Source organism: Electrona antarctica (genome assembly GCF_951216825.1).
Source record: "Electrona antarctica genome assembly, chromosome: 14".
Taxonomy (NCBI): domain Eukaryota; kingdom Metazoa; phylum Chordata; class Actinopteri; order Myctophiformes; family Myctophidae; genus Electrona; species Electrona antarctica.
The window spans coordinates 27,676,593-27,698,687 of NC_136795.1; the positions used below are offsets into that span (position 1 = coordinate 27,676,593).

The following is a 22,095-nucleotide window of genomic DNA, read 5'->3' on the forward strand; positions in this document are numbered from 1 at the left end:
CTTTCAAGCTGCCTATGGCCGAAGTCCAGACTCATATGCGGGGAAGAATCTTCAGTGAATCTCCGCTATGAGGCTGGCCAAGCCAGGCTAGTTCCTTCCTGCTTCATCTCTCTCTCAGCTAAGATGTACTTGGTCTGAAAAACATTGAAGACCCCTGGTCTAAAGACCCTTAATTAGTGGCTAGATTATCAGATATATAGTTTCTCAAAACAAAGCTTCTATAAATAAAAGTTGCAGAGAGCCAATGGCTCAACCGAATGTGTGACTGTGACTGTGTGTGTGTGTGTGTGTGTGTGTGTGTGTGTGTGTGTGCGCGCGTGCGCGTGTGTGTGTGTGTGTGTGTGTTTTATAGGCTGAACTTCAGCCCCAAAACAAAAATCCTAACCTGCCAATCACAGCAGGTCACTCAGGACTTCCCCTCGGGACTATAAAGGGGCTGCTCCATTACGGCTGCTAGGATTGGCCAGCTCCGCTGTCGTTCAAACGCACCTCGCGTGTGCGCACCGTGGAGAAGAGTTGCCGCTGCGCTCAGACTCACACACACACCCGAACAAGTGATGAGAGACTTCACTTCTTTACGCACAGCTCAGCTGATTCACCTGCGCGACTGTCATTTTGTTTTATGCCCTCTATAGCGACTACTATCTGTGCTACTTTCAGATTATGGAGTTTTACTTTGCATACAACAACAAGCTGTGATCCTCGAGATCACAAGTGATCCTCGAGAAGAAGATTCTTCAGCAGCGATGCAAGAGGAGTGAGGAGGAACTTTGCCAAAATGCCTAATTGGAATATGCCTCCTGTCCGGCAGCCCTGCTATGGAATATAGTCCGCTTTTACACAATCTACATGTTGTTGTGCCACCACCCCACGTGAAAAACAAACTGTTCGTATTCTGCATCATGCTGTCACTTTGGGTGTACATGATATATTGCTGTGTGGGCTACTGCTCGACCATGCCAAGCGGCGTGATAGTCGCTGTAAACAAGCCAGCGGGACGTCCGGAGACGGAGACCGAGAGCAGCGACGTTGTTGTTGGATTATTTGACAACCAGGACTCCTCTTCTTCTCTCGGAGTAGTGTCCAGGGACTTACTGAACAACGAGAACGATTTGGACAGCAGAGGAGGAGAGGACTGGGACGAGATTATTAGAAGCGAGGCGAGAGCGTCGGAAGATAATAGTAATAATAACGCCATCATGTCAGGTTTCTTCAACGAGTCGGAAAGTAAAAAGTTGCCCCAGGCGATCATCATCGGGGTGAAGAAGGGAGGCACGCGGGCGCTGCTGGAGTTCCTCCGCGTGCATCCCGACATCAGAGCGGTGGGAGCGGAGCCGCACTTCTTTGACCGCAACTACGACAAGGGGCTGGAGTGGTACAGGTACATTATACGGAAATTATTTCATTTTTACTTGAATAATAAATGTCGTTTATTATGAAAGTTTAAAAAAAAGTTTTAAATGGACCCGGATTTTCATATGCAGCAGCAGAAAAATCAAATGGCCTAAATAGCCTAATATGATGTTTTGTATTGAACACACAATACAAATTGTCTAATAAAATGTTTTTAATAAATATATAGAACGTATACAGGGCAAATTAAATTAAATAATAATTGCAATAAACAATGTTTAGTATAGCCTACTAAACTAAGTCTATAGACTTAGACTATAGTGAACTTATATATAGGCTACGTAAAGAAAATAAATTAATATTTTGTGGAGCAGAAGAGAATAGGCCTACTACTGGGCTTAATTAATAGTAGCATGCATGCCATTGTTGCCTCAACAGTCATACTTACATACATTATACATTCATTTTCATCACATTGAAAATTAAACTCTGCTCTGGCCCTTTTTTTTCATTTCCAATTTTGATCCAGCATAAAGTCAAAAGTTTCAAAACAAACCCATGGGCTTATTTGTTTTCGGTCCATATCAGATTCATAAACTAATAATGAAATACATTTTCCAATTTTGTATTAATTGAATATGAAAAAAATTACATAGACCTATTTGGCCTTAAACAATCAAGAGATGAGATTGTGATAAGTATCAGCTAAGGAATTTAATTAATTACACAATGTTATCGTTTAATTTAGCCTATAGGAATTATTTTTCTGAATCACTAGCTGTGAAAAGTGAGAAGAAGCCTCTGAAATCACTTGCTGTGAAAAGTGAGAAGGAGCCTAAAGATTGCATGGCCAATACCTTTACCACATGGCTTAACATTTTAATGGTGGTGGTGGTATGCCAAAGGCAATCAAAACTCTCTACCTAACCCTGCTAGTGTTAGGTAGAGGAGCCCTTGCACATCTTTCCGTAAACACCAGAAATATTCAATTTACTCTGGTATTTTAGGCTACTCACCCTCACTGCCGTGTTCATTTACAAAGTACTATCGATTTTCTGCCGGTTTGCATGACCTTCGCTCACAGAGTTCCTGGAATTTTAATACATCTGCCCTTGGAATTCCACAAGCTGTGGTGCTCCGAACAGGGAGGTGGGAATACCAGTTTGTGCAATGAGTGTCCATTTAGTTTGACCAGAGTCCCTTATGCAGTAAAACAGCTGATGGTTTATAGTCCAGAGTCATTAGAGGCTACATCATGGTAAGATATCAGTCCTGGGTAGGAGTGGCATGCAGTATGAGTTATTGATTCAGTGGCAGTGATTTTTTATAGAACTGGAGCAAGCCAGGCCTCAATTTCATAGGACGAGATCAAGGGGGCCAACGTTCCTAACGGCTTCCACAAGTTGTGCGACATGATCATTTCTAATTCAAATTCTCTATAGTGACATGTTGTCCATGTAATTTGCAGTTCCTAATAGCTACCTGTTTACTCAGTCCTGTGTACAATTATGCAACTTGTTCTGTTGACAGGAACCTGGCGTAATTCACAAACACATGTAACCCTGAAAAGTATTGATCTTCTGTGTACCCAAAAAAGTTCCACGAGTCATTTGGCACTGAAGACATTGCATCAAAGGAACAACATTATCAATAAGGGATTAATAATACTAGCATTGCAAGTGTCCATTTGACTGAGCTTGGAGATTAGCAGACTGATGTCAATGGCTCTAGACTAGACATTCTGTGTCAGAGCTGGCTCCATGCAGCTACAATAGGGGTGAAGTGAAGCATATTGTTCAAAGGACTTTTCGCTTAAGCATGTCCAAGAATTTCCGGACAGGTTTAGGTTGGACACTTTCAAATGATTACTATGTAAAGAAGAGTCCTTTGTCCATAGTTGAGGAATGAGAACAAACAAAACAGTAATTGACACACAGTAATTGAACCAAAAGGTAGTTATTTGGCAAGTGTGGAGAAATATCATCAAAGGCCAAAATGTCCCCTAATACTATATGTGACAATGCAGGTGTATATAATGCAGAGAAATTGCAGCTTTGGTTTTCACACAGGATATACAGTACACCCACGGGAAACCTGCTGCTCTCAACAAGTACAGTACACTCAGTACTTTACATGAAACCTTACTATGCGGTGGACTTGGGAGAATTGTATTACAGATTTATCTGGAGATCTGTGTCTAATGAAGTCTAATTTCCCTGGAGTTGTAATCTGGCTAATTAAAACAACTTGGCTTGAGCAGGCCCAGCCAGAGTACCATGCTATAGACTGACCCCACACAGCAGAGCAGCGCCACAGTGAGCCCTTAATGATCATTTTGTGCAGTGAGGAAAACCCCAGCTGTCTTTATATACTAGAGCAAGACCACGGTCCAAACCAAAATAATCACCCTCTGTGACATAGTGAACTACATTTTTAGTGTTAGGAGAACTGCGGTTGGTCACATTTTTATTGTTGCACGCATCGTGTTATAGGCTACAATTTTACAACTTAACTCAGTTTCAAAATTGTTTTATTAGACCAATTAAAACTCTCACAACACATCCACCTGTCCTCATAAAGTCATGTGCATGTTACAGGAGATAACGGAAAGGGTGTAAAAAAACGGGTTAAAGTGTGTTGTTGACGTCATTGGCTAAATGTTTCGCTCCACTGCTCCCGGACTAACAGCGAGCGGTGGCTTTTGGCGAAGAGAGGCGGATCTCTGGGTGGGCTCATCATGGCCTGTGGTGGCATTGAGCTGTGCCCACACCATTTTGTCCTGACACGGAGGAGGTCTGCCATCATATGCCTCCTGCAGGGGTTAGCGGAGAGGCCACCACAGCAGGGGCGCCAAACCACAAAATACACCACGCTTTCACCCACAGTCAGGAGAGGAGAAACAGCCAGACAATTGTACACGCTTACCCATACAGAACGCAGAAGGCAACTCCCAAAGCCGTGGGAAACGGCCTCCCCTTTGCCCTTCCTTTTCTTTAATAACCAGTTCTCTCGTTATGCCGGCATGTTCTGTTTGACGCCTCTTTTGACGTCTTTACTACTGTACGTGTCTACTGTATCTTTGGTCCAGCTAACAATCAAGGTCTTGAGGGTGCATGTTTCATGCTGAATTGTGTTTTCCTCGGGAGGTTCCAAATATAAAACAATGAGTGGTTTTCTTACCACAGCTCACTGAGGGTGTCACAGAAGACAGCCCAATCCAGAACAGTGCTCCAGGGGTGCTCATTGCAGCCCACACAGTAAAATTGTCAATGTTAATCTATCCATTTGTAACTCTGAGAACTTACAAATAATACTGAATGGAGCTGTAAGGGTCCATTTGGTTACATTTGCACACTTTTGAAGTTAAATCAACACTCACGATTTTACAGTGCACACTGGCAGATAGAGGGTAGTAAATTTTAAGTGAGTCTTTAGAAACTCCAGCAGTATTATGAAGCTGGAGTGAAAGGGGATGCCGGGGAACCCCTGAGGTCTGCATTAACCCTGACAATAAAAGAGCAGACAATTAGTGTGAAACATGTTTTCTCTGCCTTCACTTTGTATGCAAATGTACTCAGAGAGGGTGAAAGTGCCCTTTGACGAAGCCCAGCAGGGTTCCACCAGAAAGAACCCTCAATGGAACCCGACCAGGAAAAAGATTCAAACGCCTTTTTTTGCCAGAAAGTTGACTTTGCTCTGAGGCATCTGTGAGTTGAAAGTTGCATTTCCCAGGAGTAGGTTCATATAAGTCCACCAGTGGCATTCTGCTTACTCAACACTCTTGGTTCGTCTTTTGCAAGGACGCAGGGGAATTTGTGTTAAGTAAGAGAGCTTTCAGCTTAAGTTCTTCCCAGCTGAGACATAATGTGTCAGCACTTCAACAGGAAAAGATCAGAAACACCCACTGATGATAATAATGAAGAACTCTATAGTTCTATACTTTAAATATTGCTAGCTGTCGTCTCAAAGTTTCCCCCAAGCGTTCCAGAGGTAATGCACCTGTTCCGTTTCAAACTAGTTTCTCAAATAGTCGTATTAGACAGAAATGATTCTTCTGTTACTGGAATCAATTGAGTACAATGGTAATAGTCGGGGGGAATCGAATTCTCCTTTTTCCATTGTAGTGATTGAAGATTTAATTTGGTGCTTTACCCCAAAGGATTTCACTTGGGCCAATTTGTCACACCACAGCACTTAGTATAGCACACTGGAAGCATTGGAGCCTAAAGATGGAGCTCGCTGGTCAGCTCCTATTCCCTCCGGAGTTGTTGTCTTCTTCATTGTTCACTTTTCTAGTGTCTTTGGGGAGAATTCGTTATTTCCTTCCTGCCTCATCCTCTCCACTATAGAGGGGCACTGACAGCCAGTCTGCCAGAGTAACTTTCAATTTACAGTCTGCCTTACCTCCAAATATCTCTCTGTTTTTGTCTGTTTGACTCCTTGATTTATTTTCTATACAAATCCTCTCAGACCAGCACAGACCATGAATAGGAAAAACCAAACCAGAGCATACTTTTCCACACCCATCAAATGTGTTCATGCGTAAATGTGTAGCGATATGCATATGTTAGCCGGTGGTAATTATATGGATGGTTTCCTGTATGAGAGAAAGACGAATAAAAGTTTTAGCGTGATTATTTTAGTGTGGTTACCTCGCTCTTCTCCCGCACCACCACCAAAAAAAAAGGTGTTTTGCCAGTTCCATAAACAACTGACAGTCAGAATGGTTATGTGTTAATGCAAGGCTGTGTGAGGGAAGCCAGAATAAAGCCTCCTCCTCTTGGGCCTGTCTCCAGCAGCCATCCAGGTGGCCTTGAATTCTGCATACTGACAGCGATAATAATGGAGGATGGGGGAAAGAAAAGGCTTCAGGAATGTTGTCAAGATATTGGACATTAAAACTGTGCGGTAATGCCCTGAGTGCAAAGCCGAACGATGACGACTTTCACGCGCACGATAAGATGGCTCACGATGGCAAAGGAACACCCTCGCCTAAAAATACTTGCCCCTTTGATTTATGTCTGGTTCTTGTCTCATAGGGAACTTGGTCAGATTATTCTGAGTGGCTGCATACCACCACCTCTCATCTTGTCTTTAGTGCTGTGAGAAGTAGAACGATTCCCATAGTAGCACGCCCTAACTGAGCTCATCCCCTCTCACAGAGCTTTAAGATTAGAACCGATCATGACGTTAGATTGACTCATGCTGGGGTTTTGTGATGGAGCATTCACAAAGCACATTTCAGGTCATGATGTGATGACCTGAAATGGATGGCCAGCGACAGCTAGTGAAACAATTACTGCAGGAAATATGAATATTGTAAACGCATTATAGATTATGTAATCTCTATTTAGGGTGGTGACTGGTCATGTAGTTGAGCTACTTCTCTGCAAGCAGAGGATGCAGAGAGCAAGATAACACGAGGCAGTATCACACAGCATTATTCAGAAATGATTAACCACGTCTTAAACAATATATATTTTGTTGACCGGAGATAACAATGTGTCTGTCTATACTCCTCCTTGTATCCCTCTACACCAAATATATTTACTGAAAATAGACAATCTACAAGTTCACAACGTATCGTGTTGCAACGTGATCTTATATATTGCCAAATGTTTGCGCAGTTCCATCTATTATGACAACATGCACAGAGTTGGGATGCTATGGTTCATGTGGTTAAACATACAGTATATATAAATAATGCAAGTCACATTACGTGGTGACTTGCACATTACAAAGGAGCAGTGAAAACATGATGTTCTACAAGCCAGATAAATTGTTATTGTAGGACAGTTGCATCCTGCACCCTAGAGCATGCAGTGTTCCAATAAAGTAGCACTCATGGTGACCCAAGCATATCAATAAAGCAGCAAACTTGGCGTCAACCAAACATATCTATATACAGTATACTAAACATATATATATATATATATATATATATATATATATATATATACTGTGTATATACTGTCTATGTATATATATATACATGGTACTAAACCCTATATACTTTGTTCTCAACTGTTCTCCCTCTACACCAATTCTCAACTGCGAAAATATCATACATACAAGTTCACAACGTGTCACGTTGTGTGACGTGTTGTGAGCTTGATATTTTCTGCAAATGTCCGCCTATGTTTGCTGAATGTTCGCCTATTATAATGTGCCCAGAAGAGCGATGACAGGGTTCAAGTAGTTCAAGTTGTGTTGAGTTGAATAACGTGGACCAGGCCTTATTAACTCACCATTAAGTGCATCCAGCACACATACAGCAACATTGTAAATTCCTACCTTTGAAACGGCTTCCTGATAGGAGCTAAATGTAAACAGTGCACATGGCTTTCAAACACCGCCTCTCCTGCAGCTGGCTTAATGGATGCACCTGACTGCCCGGCAGACAAAACACAGAGAAATTATACAACCACACCACTCGTTGGATTAATGTCTAGTTCCTTGTCTGGTGGTAGGGGCGGTTTGTCATGTGGCTCTTCAGCAGGGCAGAGTGCAGACACAGCATCTGAAATGGCAGACGAGTGATGCAGGAGGCAGAGTTGGGTCAGAGGTTTAACCTCTATGGTCTCTTCTCTTCCTCCAGCGCACCTCTCTCCTCTAGATTCTATCTAATCCCTTCTTTCCTCTCTCTCTCTCTCTCTCTCTCTCTCTCTCTCTCTCTCCCCCCCCCCCCCCCCCCCCTTATCTTATTCTCTTACACCTCTCGTTCTTCTTCTCTACTCTGTTATCTTCCCAGGCCTGCTGGTCTCCTGTGTGATCTTAAAGGGCAGGTTAGAGGGCAGAGGATGACTGTGTGTTTTAGTCTGCAGTCTAAATGACTAATATCGGTTTGAAGACTCTTAAAAACAGTTTTCCGAAACCTCTTAAGCCCTGTATACTTTGCTGTACAATGAATAGTGAAAATATCAGATCAACAAGCTACTGTAAGATTGGCTGGTTTCGCAATTTTGAACATTGTTTGCGAAACATTACTTGACATTACTTGACATTTTGGGGGAAGTTTCGTCTATAATTACAGGCCCAAACTTAGGGACAGCAGGTTATAAGTGGTTAAATGTTTTACTAAAAACATTTGCAGCCTGAACATATTAAACAAAATGACTCAGATGTACCATTGTACTTAATTAAATTCAACTAAATGTAACATGGTGTCACAGGTTTTCTTATCAGATCTAGAGAAAACGGCAGTACTGCTTTCTCCAGGAAGGTTTTATGTCTTTGCATGGTGGATTGATGGATGTACTGAAAACCTATTGGTTCCAGGCGACATTGTTTATTAAGCAGAACAAATTGTGAAAGCTTGCTACATCTGCCCCCCTAAGGCTTCCCCTTCCTTCAGCTAGAGATGCTCACTCCTCTCTATCTCTGCTGAGATGAATAATGCATGTGCCGCTCTCACAGATTGTTTTTGCTCGGGGACTAAGTAGAAAGTTAAATTGGTGGTAAGTTTTTGTGTGTGTGTGTCCCTCAATGCAGGAGATTCCGATGTAGCTATCTGTCTCTCTCGCACTAGTCTCTTGAGACAGACTGTTGACTCCGCCAATAAAAGTGGCCGCTGTTTTTCCTTTATTTTTTGACGATGGGTTCTCAGATTGCTCTAGCACAAACCTTGAACAGGTGTGTGGGTTTTGTTTTCCACAATAGTTAAGAAGCCTCTTTCTTGGGGGAGAGAATGTGTGGTGAAGTTGTAGGACCAGAGACCTCTGTGGAAAGAAAGTGCATTAAAATTGTGCATTTTTGTATGAGCTAATGAGGAATATAAAGTTGGCTTCTCGCAGTGCTGCTAAGGTATCTCCCAAGGGCTCATATTGCAACATTCCACCCAGGTTTTCATCTGCTTGCTTCAGCTAAGCTAAGCAAACTTGTGGTGGCCCTGATTTTAGTGAAAGGTTCTGCTTTTGATTGACAAAAATGCATATGCATGAACATATATATATATTGTGCATATCTGTCAAATGGATAGGTCCTTTGAGTGTAAAAGGCTGTAAACGGCACAGCTTCTCTGCCACACTGTGCTATTTAGATTTGCTAGCCACTTTGCTAGCTATAGAAATACTTTTCATCATCTTTATTTCTTAATCCTTCACTCATATTATTATCACTTTTGTGATAATAAAAAAGTGAGAAGGAAGTTTAAGACTGCAAAAAAGATAGGTCACCAATAATATATCAGTGCATATTCAAGTGCGGAAAATAAGATAATGTTATGATATACTTGTGTGAGAGTAACCAAAAAACCTAACAATGTTTATGTTCAACATCTTCTGTGAATACCGATGCATATATAGGGCTCCATTTTCGTCACCGCTAAACCCCTTTTCCCTAAACTTCTTTGCCTTTTTTACTATTTTGCAAAACATTTTTGAATAGTTAAAATGGCCAGTCTACAAGCTCACAACGTGTCAATGTAGATTGGCTAGTTGAACTATTCAAAAATGTTTTTCAAAATAGTAAAAAAAGGCAAAGAAGTTTAGGGATAAGGGCTTTAGCGGTGACGAAAATGGAGCCCTATAATGTATAACTGCAATTTTCGTCAACACGTAATATCAAATATAAATGTGTTACAATACACTATGCACAGTATGTGGTGAAGTTGAAAAGATTTTATGAAGTTCAAAGTTTGATTATGTAAGCCATACATTAGCCGAATGTGTCAAAATAGCTGCAGTGTTGCTTTGTAGTTCCTATTGGTGCGGATGAACTACTTTTTCTTAGACACTTCGCATGTCAGGTCCTCTTATCCCTCGTCTTCTCACTATCCTCAGCGCTGCCGTCTCTGTCTCTCTAGGACAAGACAGCCACCCAGTAAGCCAGCAGGCAGTCAACCAGCCTCTAATGCTCCAGTGTGTTTGGCTTAGTCCTAATCCCCCCTTGGCTCACCATAGCCATTATCCAGTCAGGGCTGCAGTTAACAGGCTACATTATGATCTAGCAGAGCCATCCTGGGTCAGAAAGCTATGCAATCAGGAGAGTCGACGGCTCCCTGGCTCCACATTTCTCTCCCTGTGGATCTGAGGTTTCGCCGAATCTGAGCATTTTACACCAAAACATTTTTATTTCGACACCAGTGACAAATGTGATGAGATGGAAATTGTAATCATCACCATCAGACTTGGCACGACGTTATATAACTATAATGACTATAATACCGCCTATTCATAGCAAAATACCTTCCATTGTAGCATGTAATCAAGGGGTGGAATATATTTCTATGGGAGGATTGTGGGTTGTGGAATAGGATTGGGGTCTTAAAGTAGATTAGATGACGCTGCAGGTGATGAATGTCTCGGTTTGGGGGCTGAAGGTAGAACATGTCATGAACTGTGCGTGTTGTGTTCACAGACAACATCAAATGAGGAACCGTCCTCCTCTGTTTTGCCAGTCCCTGTCATTTGCTACCGCGCTCGCAGCAGGGTGCGGCAGCGTAGCTCACATCGACTGCGATTGTTTTCTCGACGATGAATGATAGATCCTGTCTCTCTGTCTATTAAAACCACCTCAGAGACAGGGAGCGCGGGTCTATTCTAATTCATTGTTTGGTATGTTCTATAGAAGAGAGGCAGCCATGGAGATATTAAAAACACAATGGAATGAACATAGCAACACTGCACATGTGGTATACTGTGTGAAGTCATAACGTTGTCGTCCCCGGAATTGAAATATATCTGTATGTTCTTTCTTTCTTTTTAGGGAACTGATGCCCAAGACACTGGAGGGCCAGATGACCATGGAGAAGACCCCCAGTTACTACGTCACCAAGGAGGTCCCGGCTCGAATCCACGCCATGTCCAAGGACACGAAGCTGATCGTGGTAGTACGGGATCCCGTCACACGGGTGATCTCGGACTACACACAGACCCGCTCCAAGAAGCCCGACATCCCCTCCTTCAAGAGCCTGACCTTTAAGAACATGACGGCGGGCGTGATCGACACCACGTGGAGCGCCGTTCAGATCGGCATGTACGCCAAGCACCTGGAGCGCTGGCTCCAGTACTTCCCCCTGGAGCAGCTGCTGTTCGTGAGCGGGGAGCGTCTGATAAGCGACCCCGCGGGGGAGATGGCTCGCGTGCAGGACTTCCTGGGGCTCAGGAGGGTGGTCACCCACAAGTATTTCCATTTCAACCCGGCTAAGGGGTTCCCCTGTCTGAAGAGACCCGAGGGGAACAGCAAGCCACATTGCCTTGGCAAAACCAAAGGGAGAACCCATCCGAATATTGACCCAGAAATCGTGCAGAGGCTAAGGGACTTTTATAAGCCCTTTAACAGTAAGTTTTACCAGATGACAGGCCATGACTTTGGCTGGGACTAAAAACGAAATGACTACAGACACATGCTGGTTCCTTGTCTGTGTGTTTTTTTTGTAATTATATTAAAGTTTCTGAGATATTGATCTGTACAGTATTTGGTGTATGTGTAAAGAGTACAAAGGTCTATTTTATGATAATTTATTTCTATGATATTAACTCACTAAGCTGCCTACCGTATCCATGTTTATCGTTACTGTTCCACCACACATATTGCATTTGAGTTTCAATGCCCTTAGTATTTTGTATTAATTTTGCATTTATGTCTGTTTTTCTGAAGCACATTGTTTTGTTACGGGTATTGCAAGCAGGGTCTGTATTCGTCTTTTACAACATCCAGAACACATACATGTGAATTCATGTAGGCTATACCACTTGAATTCAGATGCTGTTTCCTTCATGTCTCTTAGCCCTAAAGCAATCCAACTTTACAAAAATGGGTAATATCCCCTTAACATTCCCCTGACCCGCCAAGGTCCATTGGTCCACCTAACAAGGTCGATAGAGGCCTCAGCTGATCCAGTGCCACTTGCCAGTCGAATCAATACAGTAATAGCTCCTCATCATGTCAATTACATCTGACTGATAGCACTGTGCTTGTCTCCAGGGGAGTGCAATAAAATGAAGATCCATCAAGCAATTAATGGCAGTTCATTCACAGTGTACATTGTGGCTCATTCGACGTAAACTATAGAATGTTCTACCACAAAAGTTTATACATAATCCCCATGTTCTATCTTTATAGATACTAATACTGGTGATCATAAATTATTTTCCATACAGCTGCTACAAGTCTGGATCCAGGCCCCACGATGAGCAACGATGCACACTTATTCCTATTTTATGTAATTCACTGAATGTAATTATGCAATAATGTCACCTGCGATCCATATGGATCTGAAAACCACAGACAAAATGAGACTTAAGACTAATTTATACTTCGCCACTTGCTAGTGTCGAGCACCAAAAACAGCCGATCTAAAAGCTCACAACGATTCGCAGTGTGACGTACTGTAAGCTTGTAGATCAGCTATTTTCATTGTGTGACACCCGCATGCAACTATGTATAACTCAGGCAGTTCATTCATAGCTTTGTCCAAAAGGCTTTAGGAGATCAAATCAGTCATGGATCTGTATTGAATTGAATCATCACGTACAACGTTCTTTACCCAGAATACATTGACTTGTGGCATGGCAGTTTGTTCGGACTAAATACCAAGAGATCATTTAGTTTAAACCCAGTTTCATAGTGGGTGCTAAAGGGAAGTTAAGTATAACAACACAGGGTCTAAATCTGTTTTATAAAACTGATGTATGGTTGAGTTTTATTCAGCCTGTACATATAGGCACTATTTTGTTAAGAGGGAAATTAAGCAGATTTGAATGTGGAGTAGATCATATGGAACATTTATGTTGTTCAAGAAATAAATGTTTTTCCAAAAAACACTACCGCCTGGTCCCATACTGTAAATAAAAACACTACCGCCTGGTCCCATACTGTAAATAAAAACACTACCGCCTGGTCCCATACTGTAAATAAAAACACTACCGCCTGGTCCCATACTGTAAATAAAAACACTACCGCCTGGTCCCATACTGTAAATATTTCTGTAACAGCAGTATAGACAGCAGATTTAATTGGGCTCACAAGTTTATTCTGCCACACATGGTTTAATTGTGCTTCTTCTCCCACCTCGCCCTGTTTGACGCAGATGTGAATGGTTTCTTTACTCCTGTGGGCAAGGTGGTGTACTTGGTGTGTACCCGCACATTATTAAGCTAGCAATCCAATTAGCACGGTGCTCTTTGTTATGTCAGCACTCCTACTGCCACCAGTGGGAGGTGTGTGTTGTCAAGGCCCTTGCAAGTACATAAAAGTGTCAGGTTTCTCATCTCTAGAGAAGTGACAGTTTATGAAAAAACACTGGCGTTCCTCTAAGCCCCTGAGCAGAAACTTGACACTCCGAAGTAACAATGTGAAGTGAGGTCAGATTTCCAATGTCTTACCACAGAAAGTGTTTGTATGGGTGTGTAGATGACATGTTTATGACGTGTTTATCGGTCAAATCCATGACATATACAATATGAGAAATCAGATCTTCATAATCAAATTGAGTGTCATACGCCGCCTATTCATGGGCAAGTTTGTGCAGTGCACTTTATTCTGTAAGCAAATATTTCATGTTCAACATTAACAGATTAATCGCCCAGGACGAAGTTCTTTGTCCTTTCTATTAGTAACGCCCGACGCTCAGGACGAAGTATTGTCCTAAAGACGAAGTTTATTGATACGAGAACAGATCGCCTGGCTGTATAGCCCAGGCGCGCCTGCTGGGCTCTCCTCGGTGACGCGCAAGACTGAGACGTCATCAAAAAACTCCCTCCTCTGTTTAGCTGATAAACGAAAATCTTAAAACGTTCATAAATCGCGATCTAAATCATCCCGTCTTTTTCTGAAAAAAGATCCTGTGTTAGACGGCGCTCCGCGGTCCAGTCGCTAGTCTCGATAGATTTATTCTTGTCTCCCGTTGTTGTCGATCGATTCTAAAGTGCTGTGGCTATTGTTAGCTGCTACACAACATCATGAACTTCCGGCCGGTCCGTCCGGAAAAGGCGTCCGTGTTTATAAATCGACTGGGCGCATGAATGTAATGGATTAAATAGTTCCGGGCAATTATAGTTCCAGGCAGTATAGACTCTTTACTGTATATTCCAAATGTACTTATTTCCAATAAGATGTCCTACATTTCATGCTGCACTCATCCATCACCTTCAGAGCCACGGGGGGCATGGTTCAAGTGAGAAATCATAACAAATCACTCCACTCTATTAACGAACAACCTTTATTTAACTCTCCAACAAAACACCCTCATTTACCTGGGCTGCCTGGGGTAACAGAGCCAGAGCTGGAGTCTCTCTCGTGGCAGGCTAGCAGTCTGATCACTCAGGAAGCAGCACTCTCTGCAATTACAGAGGGAGAGGAGGGGCACTGTAATTGCTAGGCTCCCAACTGGGGAATTGTTAGCACACATCCCTTCAGGCTGTTGTGAGGCAGGCTGCTGTTGTTTGAAGGTTGAGAAACCAGGGAGAATAGACACCTGGCTGGCAGCCCTGAGCATGAAGCGACTTCACACATTTGCTTGGCAGTCTCCTCTGGGGAATATAGTCAAAACTGCTGAGTTAAAGTGAAAGAAAAACACATCATACAGCACTTTGTTTGCTTTAGAGAATAGAGAATAGAGGTACGGGAATTTGGTGTTTTCTTGTAGACCACGAGTCTCCAGATTCTACATTTCAATTCCCTTTATGGTAAGACATCAGTCTTGAATAAATAAGGTCAAAGACGTTTGTGGCACTCTTTTCCGCCAGGATTGATCACAAGTTTCTCACTATTACTCTTATTCTGTCGTGGGCACCCCTCTTTTGGGAGGTTTGCCATTCCTTAAGGGTGCTAATGGAGTAAGTCATTTGGATTCAGGCAGGTTCTCCTAAGCTGTTTTAGTTAACAAGGTCTGCAGAAGCGAAGACTATAATCAAAGATGATGGGAAACCAAGGCTATCCAACTGGATTTCCTGTATGTGTGTCCACACTCCACACAGGTTTAGGAGACCTGTCTAAGTCTCTTAATTCCAGTGGACATGGGTGGGGTGACTGTGCTCACTTAGGAAACCATTTTGTGTAACATTTCGTACTTTGCTATAACACTGCAGGCAGAGCATTATGTGCAGCAGGCAGCAGTCCTGGGGAGGGGAGACACTTCAGGACCAAGGACAGAGTACTTTCAGGGGTAGCAGGCTATAGGTGCTGATTGACAGTCAATATCACCAGAGTACCACTCCCAGTTATAGCATACCAGCTCAATGAAGTATTAGACCAGGGATAATTTTCAGGCCAAGGACCCCTTGGCTGAGAGAGAGATGAAGCAGGGACGCCCACTACATATTGGATTCATATTAAATGTGTGTTTTCATAGAGGGGAAAACACTTGCCCACTGCTGCAGACGCCCAGGTTAAATTCCCGATTTTTGGGATTCCCGTGGGTCCTACGGATCCAGTGGGATTCCCGTGGGTCCTACGGGTCCAGTGGGATCCCCGTGGGTCCTATGGATCCAGTGGGATTCCCGTGGGTCCTACGGGTCCAGTGGGATTCCCGCGGGTCCTACGGGTCCAGTGGGATTCCCGTGGGTCCTACGGGTCCAGTGGGATTCCCGTGGGTCCTACGGGTCCAGTGGGATCCCCGTGGGTCCTACGGGTCCAGTGGGATCCCCGTGGGTCCTACGGGTCCAGTGGGATCCCCGTGGGTCCTACGGGTCCAGTGGGATTCCCGTGGGTCCTACGGGTCCAGTGGGATTCCCGTGGGTCCTACGGGTCCAGTGGGATTCCCGTGGGTCCTACGGGTCCAGTGGGATTCCCGTGGGTCCTACGGGTCCAGTGGGATTCCCACAGGATGAGATTCAAATTTTTATTTGTAAGTCAACGGGAGCGGGCAGGAGCGGGAATGACTTCAATTAGCCACATTATATTACTACAGATTAACTGTTCCTGGTGCCATATCTTTTGAATTAAAACTGCATGAAACAGTAATCTAAAAAGAACACATTGGCTTTCTTAATGACAAAAAAACAAAAAAACAATGGGAGTGGGATGGGAGTGGGATTAATTTTGAGTGGGATCAGGGGTAATTTTACCAGGAGTGGGACAGGATGGGATTTATTCTGTGGGAGTGGGATGGGGGAGTGAAAATCCACTCATGTGTCGGTCTCTAATTCCCGCCTCCGGTTCGCCGCTCAACCGTGTTCAAGAACAAATATGATTGGCAAGGTTTGCGAAAGCCTACAGGGGATTGTGTCCTAGCGTCTACCGCTGATTTATGGTGGTGCACCTGTTTAGTAAGGAACCTGTGCATGCTTTACCCTGTTTAGTAAGGAACCTGTGCATGCTTTACCCTGTTTAGTAAGGAACCTGTGCATGCTTTACCCTGTTTAGTAAGGAACCTGTGCATGCTTTACCCTGCAACTCCTCGCCGTCAGGTGGTGCACCTGTTTAGTAAGGAACCTGTGCATGCTTTACCCTGCAACTCCCACCTGTTTAGTAAGGAACCTGTGCATGCTTTACCCTGCAACTCCTCGCCGTCAGGTGGTGCACCTGTTTAGTAAGGAACCTGTGCATGCTTTACCCTGCAACTCCTCGCCGTCAGGTGGTGCACCTGTTTAGTAAGGAACCTGTGCATGCTTTACCCTGCAACTCCTCGCCGTCAGGTGGTGCACCTGTTTAGTAAGGAACCTGTGCATGCTTTACCCTGCAACTCCTCGCCGTCAGGTGGAAATAAGCTGCTGGCATGTGTATACTTTGTTCAGTTGAAAATATGTCGGCACATGTCAACACAATATTTGTATTGAAGCATAAATTAGGTTTAATTCGCTGAAGCAGAGAGCAAACATACAGTATACACCGCAAAACAACACTGCACTGAAGCTAGCATGCAATTCCTCAATTAATTCATGAACTGAACACCTACAGGTACTAACTTGCTTTCAACTAAGATAAGACTAAGTACATTTGAGTTGCAAAGCTGCACCTTAGCACCGTCCTGATCCTGAACAGGAGTCAGTCTGATAGTGGACTGACCTCTGACCTTGACCTCTGACCTTGCCCTCATTGTGCTCCGTGAGTGTCTCATCCCCTCTCCTTCTGTCTCCAGATGGACTGCAACCCCCACAGAGGAAAGGACTCTAGTTGCACCGATCAGTTCACACAGGTGTGATTTTCACATTGAACTGGCCTTGGGGGTTCCATTTTCCCACCTCAAGCGCACCCGCTCGGCGACCCACAAAATTAGGGGCCTTGACCATATAACTTACCAATAATGTGATTGAAAGACACTGTATAGGGCTCATTGCTTTATGCACAATGAAACAGGGACAACCCAACCTCGACCTGCCGCAGAGTAAACTTCTGATAATATCCTGATGTCAGGTCACACACGGCAAGCACACAGGTCTTGTGACCAGGGGTGTTTCTATAGCATTGTTTAAGATGAGAGCCGGGGGTCTGGAGGCATCCTCCGCTGAAGAATTATGTTTGAACCAAATGTATAAAAGAAGTGTGGAAAACTGTACAACTTACTGTATGTAGCTATGAGGCCCATAGAGCAGCTTGATGTACACGTACACCCGACCTTCCAGTCTCAGGGCAGACAACATAACAGTATAGTTTCAACATTTTCAAAGTGCTTTAAAAGCTCACCTATGTCAAAGTGTCTGCATCATGTGTACGTCTGTAATCCGAGAACCGTTAGCCCCACCGACTTCAAATTCGACACACGCGTTCCACACCCCCATCGGTCGTTGAATCGGTCGGACCCACGGTTGTCCACAACCACCACAAAAGGCCTCTGCCCAGGCTCTGAACCGGAGGCTCCATATATGGATCTTGCCTGTTCTGACATCACAACACTCCATATTTGGGCATGCCTGACACAGAACTCCATATATAGGAATAAAGGGACACAAAGAGACAGATATAGAAATCTCCATATACGGGCATAAAAGGGACAGAGACAGATGGGTGGAACGGGTACTCTGACACGGGTACAACGGGTATTGCATAGGTGGGTGGGGCATGGATATCACAATGTCATAAAATTAAACAGATACTGTATCTGTTAAATCTTATGGCATCTCACCTACTCTATAAGCAATGAAGCAGTATCATAATTGCGTAAACGTTATCTGATTAGGAACACTTGATCTTCTCTCAAAAATAAACCTTAATATTGTAGAAAGAGATTGCAATAACCCTTATATTTAAACAGTGACCAAACAAATAAGAACAACAAATGACGTGACATGACACTATAAGCCAAGGTAGGATTCAAATAGAAATATGGCTGCAGCATGTTACCTCTGGGGTATTCCATACAGGAATATGGTGAGAACTGGGGTCGTCACATCAGTTGCTCAATATTATTGGTATTGACTTTACACAAGCAATTTGGTTTGTTCTATCATTTACCACTAGCTAACATTAGTATAGTAGCCCAATACGTTGCTTGTGTAAAATCACTAACAATAACATTTGAGCAACTGATGTGACGTCCTCCCAGTTCTCACCATATTCCTGTAGTTTGCCAGTATGAACAACAGACATGGAGCTGCTATGCCAGGGGTTCTCAACGTTTTTGGCCGGGGACCCCCGGAAATGCTTTGGCAATGTCTCGGGACCCCCGCCCCGCCCCCTCCCGACCCCCAATATAAATTGACTGCTACAATAACCTTAACTCATTTTGGGCGGGAACCCCTTTTGGTGTTTTAAGCATTATGTTATAATTTAGCTATTGAAAAATAGCAGATCTACAAGCTCGTAGCGCGCCACCGAGTGGCGCGCTACGAGCTTGTAGGTCTGCTATTTTTTTGAAAATAATTTGGGGACCCCCTATAATAATTTGGCGACCCCCCGAGGGGTCGCGACCCACGGGTTGAGAACCCCTGTGCTATGTGAGTGATGGATCAGTGGACTGTATATGCATGCATACGAGAGCGAGTCGAGACAAAGACTAGAGCCCGCTGCTCTTGTCTTCAGAGTAAATAGCACATCAGCCATAATCCCGGTATAATTGTCACAATCTTTGTTTCACTATTTGCTGAACAATATATGGGAGGGGAAAACTTAAGATGACTTTAATAAAGAAAAGAAAGATATTTCTAGAGAAATAAAATAATAAATAAACAGTCATGAGACATTAGGGGATTGGTGCAATATATTCGAGGCTTACCCCTCAATGCCACTGACATGTCTATTGCTTGTGCAGGTAACCTAAGGTCAGTCACTAACAACTACTTGATAAGTGGTAGGACTGCTAAGAAAGAAAATAGAAATGTGTGACAGACATGAACTGACTGACCATTGATGGCATATTGGCATAAGATGGTAGGTCTGACCAGTGACCAAGTGATACTATTTGACAACCATTTGTTGGAACAAACCCCTTGATTCAAGGTTTGAGAGCAGTTGTAAAGAAACCATAGCAAATGTGTTGCTTTAACAGTGTGAAAAAGGAATGAGACCCAAAGTGAAGAATAGAACTTCTCCACTACTGTTGATAAGGCAGAATCACCTATGGTCCCATAGAGTTATAATATATCTACATAAGAGACCCAAAGTGAAGAATAGAACTGCTCCACTACTGTTGATAAGGCAGAATCACCTATGGTCCCATAGAGTTATAATATATCTACATAAGAGACCCAAAGTGAAGAATATAACTTCTCCACTACTGTTGATAAGGCAGAATCACCTATGGTCCCATAGAGTTATAATATATCTACATAACGGACAGACCCGCCCCCACCTATTAATTTCAATTAAAGTTGCTCACTAGCGCATGAAGCACACAGAAGTACACAGTTCTTCCGGGATTGGCTCCAACGTTGGAGCCAATCGAGCAGGTGCACTAGCGTTTCAGATGTTAGAAGCACTAGACCTGTACATGCCCGTTGGCCACCAGCCTACTTGAGAGCGATGCAACTTGGGAACCTAATAATACCCGCTGTCAACTTGTCATAGCACCCGTTTTAACTATCTGTCTGTGTCCCACATGGATATCTCTGTATTTGTCTGTCTGCCTGTGTGTGAAGAGTGCAAACTGACTGTGAAAAGTGGAGTGGTTAAGTAATCAATTTGCAGGTGTGGGGTTGCCATGGCAATCAATTGGCTGAGGCAGAGATTTAGGCTGATTAGGCCTACTGGCAGAGCCTGGCCAGAGCCTTTTGTTGTGGTTCTGGAGAACCGTGGGTCCGACCGACTCGATACCGGGCACTGCACTCCCTGCGGGCGTGTGTCGAATGTGAAGTCGGTGAGCTGATCAGGGACTACAGTAAATTGAGCACAGAGCATTCCCCAATCTAGATGGTGCCACAGTGGAGAGAGGGGTCTGTGACTTATAGAAGTCCTTGTGTTATTTTTAGTATTTTATATAGAAAGAAGATCCGGTATGCTTACGCAACCGAATGACTTCTGTTCGCCGCACAATGATCTGATTGGTTCAAATGTGCACACCCACTCCTGTGTATATTACTGGGCATTAAGCAACTAGTCGACTAGTTTACTAGTCGACTAGTAAATCCACTAGTCGACCTTGCTGGTACTAGTCGACTAGTTGATAAGATTTTTTTTTTACCGATTTTGTAGGCCTCAATATCAGGTAGATTATAGTTATAGTCACCAATGTACACAGTTTTTTAATGTACAAATATATATATATATTTTTTTTAAACATAAAAGGTGGTTTAACAACTAGTCGACTAGTCGACTAGTAAACTAGGCAACTAGTCAACTAGTAAAAATGACTAGAAGTGAATGCCCTAGTATATTAAGCGTATTATTGTAATGCAGCCTGCTGCTACCATAGGCGACACCAGCGTGGAGACGCTGGTTTGTTTACAAACCAAACAAAATAGTACCTTTATAAATCAATCTTAACACATTCCGTCCGTAGGATGTGGCCACACGTCCTAGGGATTCCAACCGACGCATGCATTGGACGTGTGCACACGTCCTAGCGTATCCTCAATGATATCATCCTCAATGATACCAATGATTGTGTTAAAAGACGAAAAACGTTCCGTACTCGGTTTCCTGATGTGATATATTGTCAGTATCCGCTTTTGTTGCGTTCGTTTATGTGCTAAAAGGGTGACTTTGAGAGCTGTTTCCTGTTACAATGGAAGTGAACGAGACCCTATTGTATTAATTTGCAATTAAACTGCACAACAGAGCGAAATAAGTCATACGATGGGATAGTTTTATCATAACAAGGTAAGAAAACAAGCCAAACCTCTAAAAAGGTGGTCTTACCCTTTAACCGTAAAGCAATGCAGAACGTTGTTAAACAGCTCAGTGCATTACGGGATCCTTCCATACAGGACATAATATGACAGACAGTGTGGCAGGGAAGCTCACACGCTTATGAAAGATCAGAGCCTCCCCAACCACAGACTGTTTCAGACGCTACTAGGCAGCAATTGGCTTCGTAGCCACAGCACCACAGTAGCTTCCCCAAATCACATGATTGATACTGTAAAATGTAAATGATCAGGCCAGAAAAAAGAGGCTTCCACCTCCACCCTGACTGCCTGTCAGAGGCAGAGCCATATAGTAAGACAGAGTTACGACAACTCCGTTCACTTCATGGGGCCAGTCCAATGGCGGCTCTTCTACATAGACTTCTATTGGCGAAGAGCATTGCGAAGAGTGACAATGTCCTGGATCGGAAGTTGGCAGAATGCACTGGACTCAGGCAACAGCCCAGCTTTAATGATCTTAAATCCCTTTATTTTAGATCGTTTTTCAGTAACAGTACAACATAAACATTACAGAGACTTTAGTTAGTACAATACTAAAACAGTTGTCATGTTGCACACA

General features: G+C 43.4%; 1 protein-coding gene across 1 annotated transcript; it reads left to right on the top strand.

The window, feature by feature from the left end:
• Positions 1-471: 471 nt before the first annotated feature.
• Positions 472-13,118, top strand: hs3st3b1a (heparan sulfate (glucosamine) 3-O-sulfotransferase 3B1a). The gene is made up of 2 exons (XM_079520963.1): positions 472-1,381; positions 11,059-13,118. Exons 1-2 carry the CDS (start codon positions 819-821, stop codon positions 11,675-11,677), a joined length of 1,182 nt encoding a protein of 393 aa, XP_079377089.1. The 5' UTR covers positions 472-818; the 3' UTR covers positions 11,678-13,118.
• Positions 13,119-22,095: the final 8,977 nt, after the last annotated feature.

Excerpts from the sequence above, each read along its gene's own strand:
- hs3st3b1a (XM_079520963.1), top strand. The coding sequence starts at position 819 with ATGGAATATAGTCCGCTTTTACACAATCTACATGTTGTTGTGCCACCA. Across the intron at positions 1,382-11,058 it reads AAGGGGCTGGAGTGGTACAG|GGAACTGATGCCCAAGACAC; the intron begins GTACATTATACG and ends CTTTCTTTTTAG.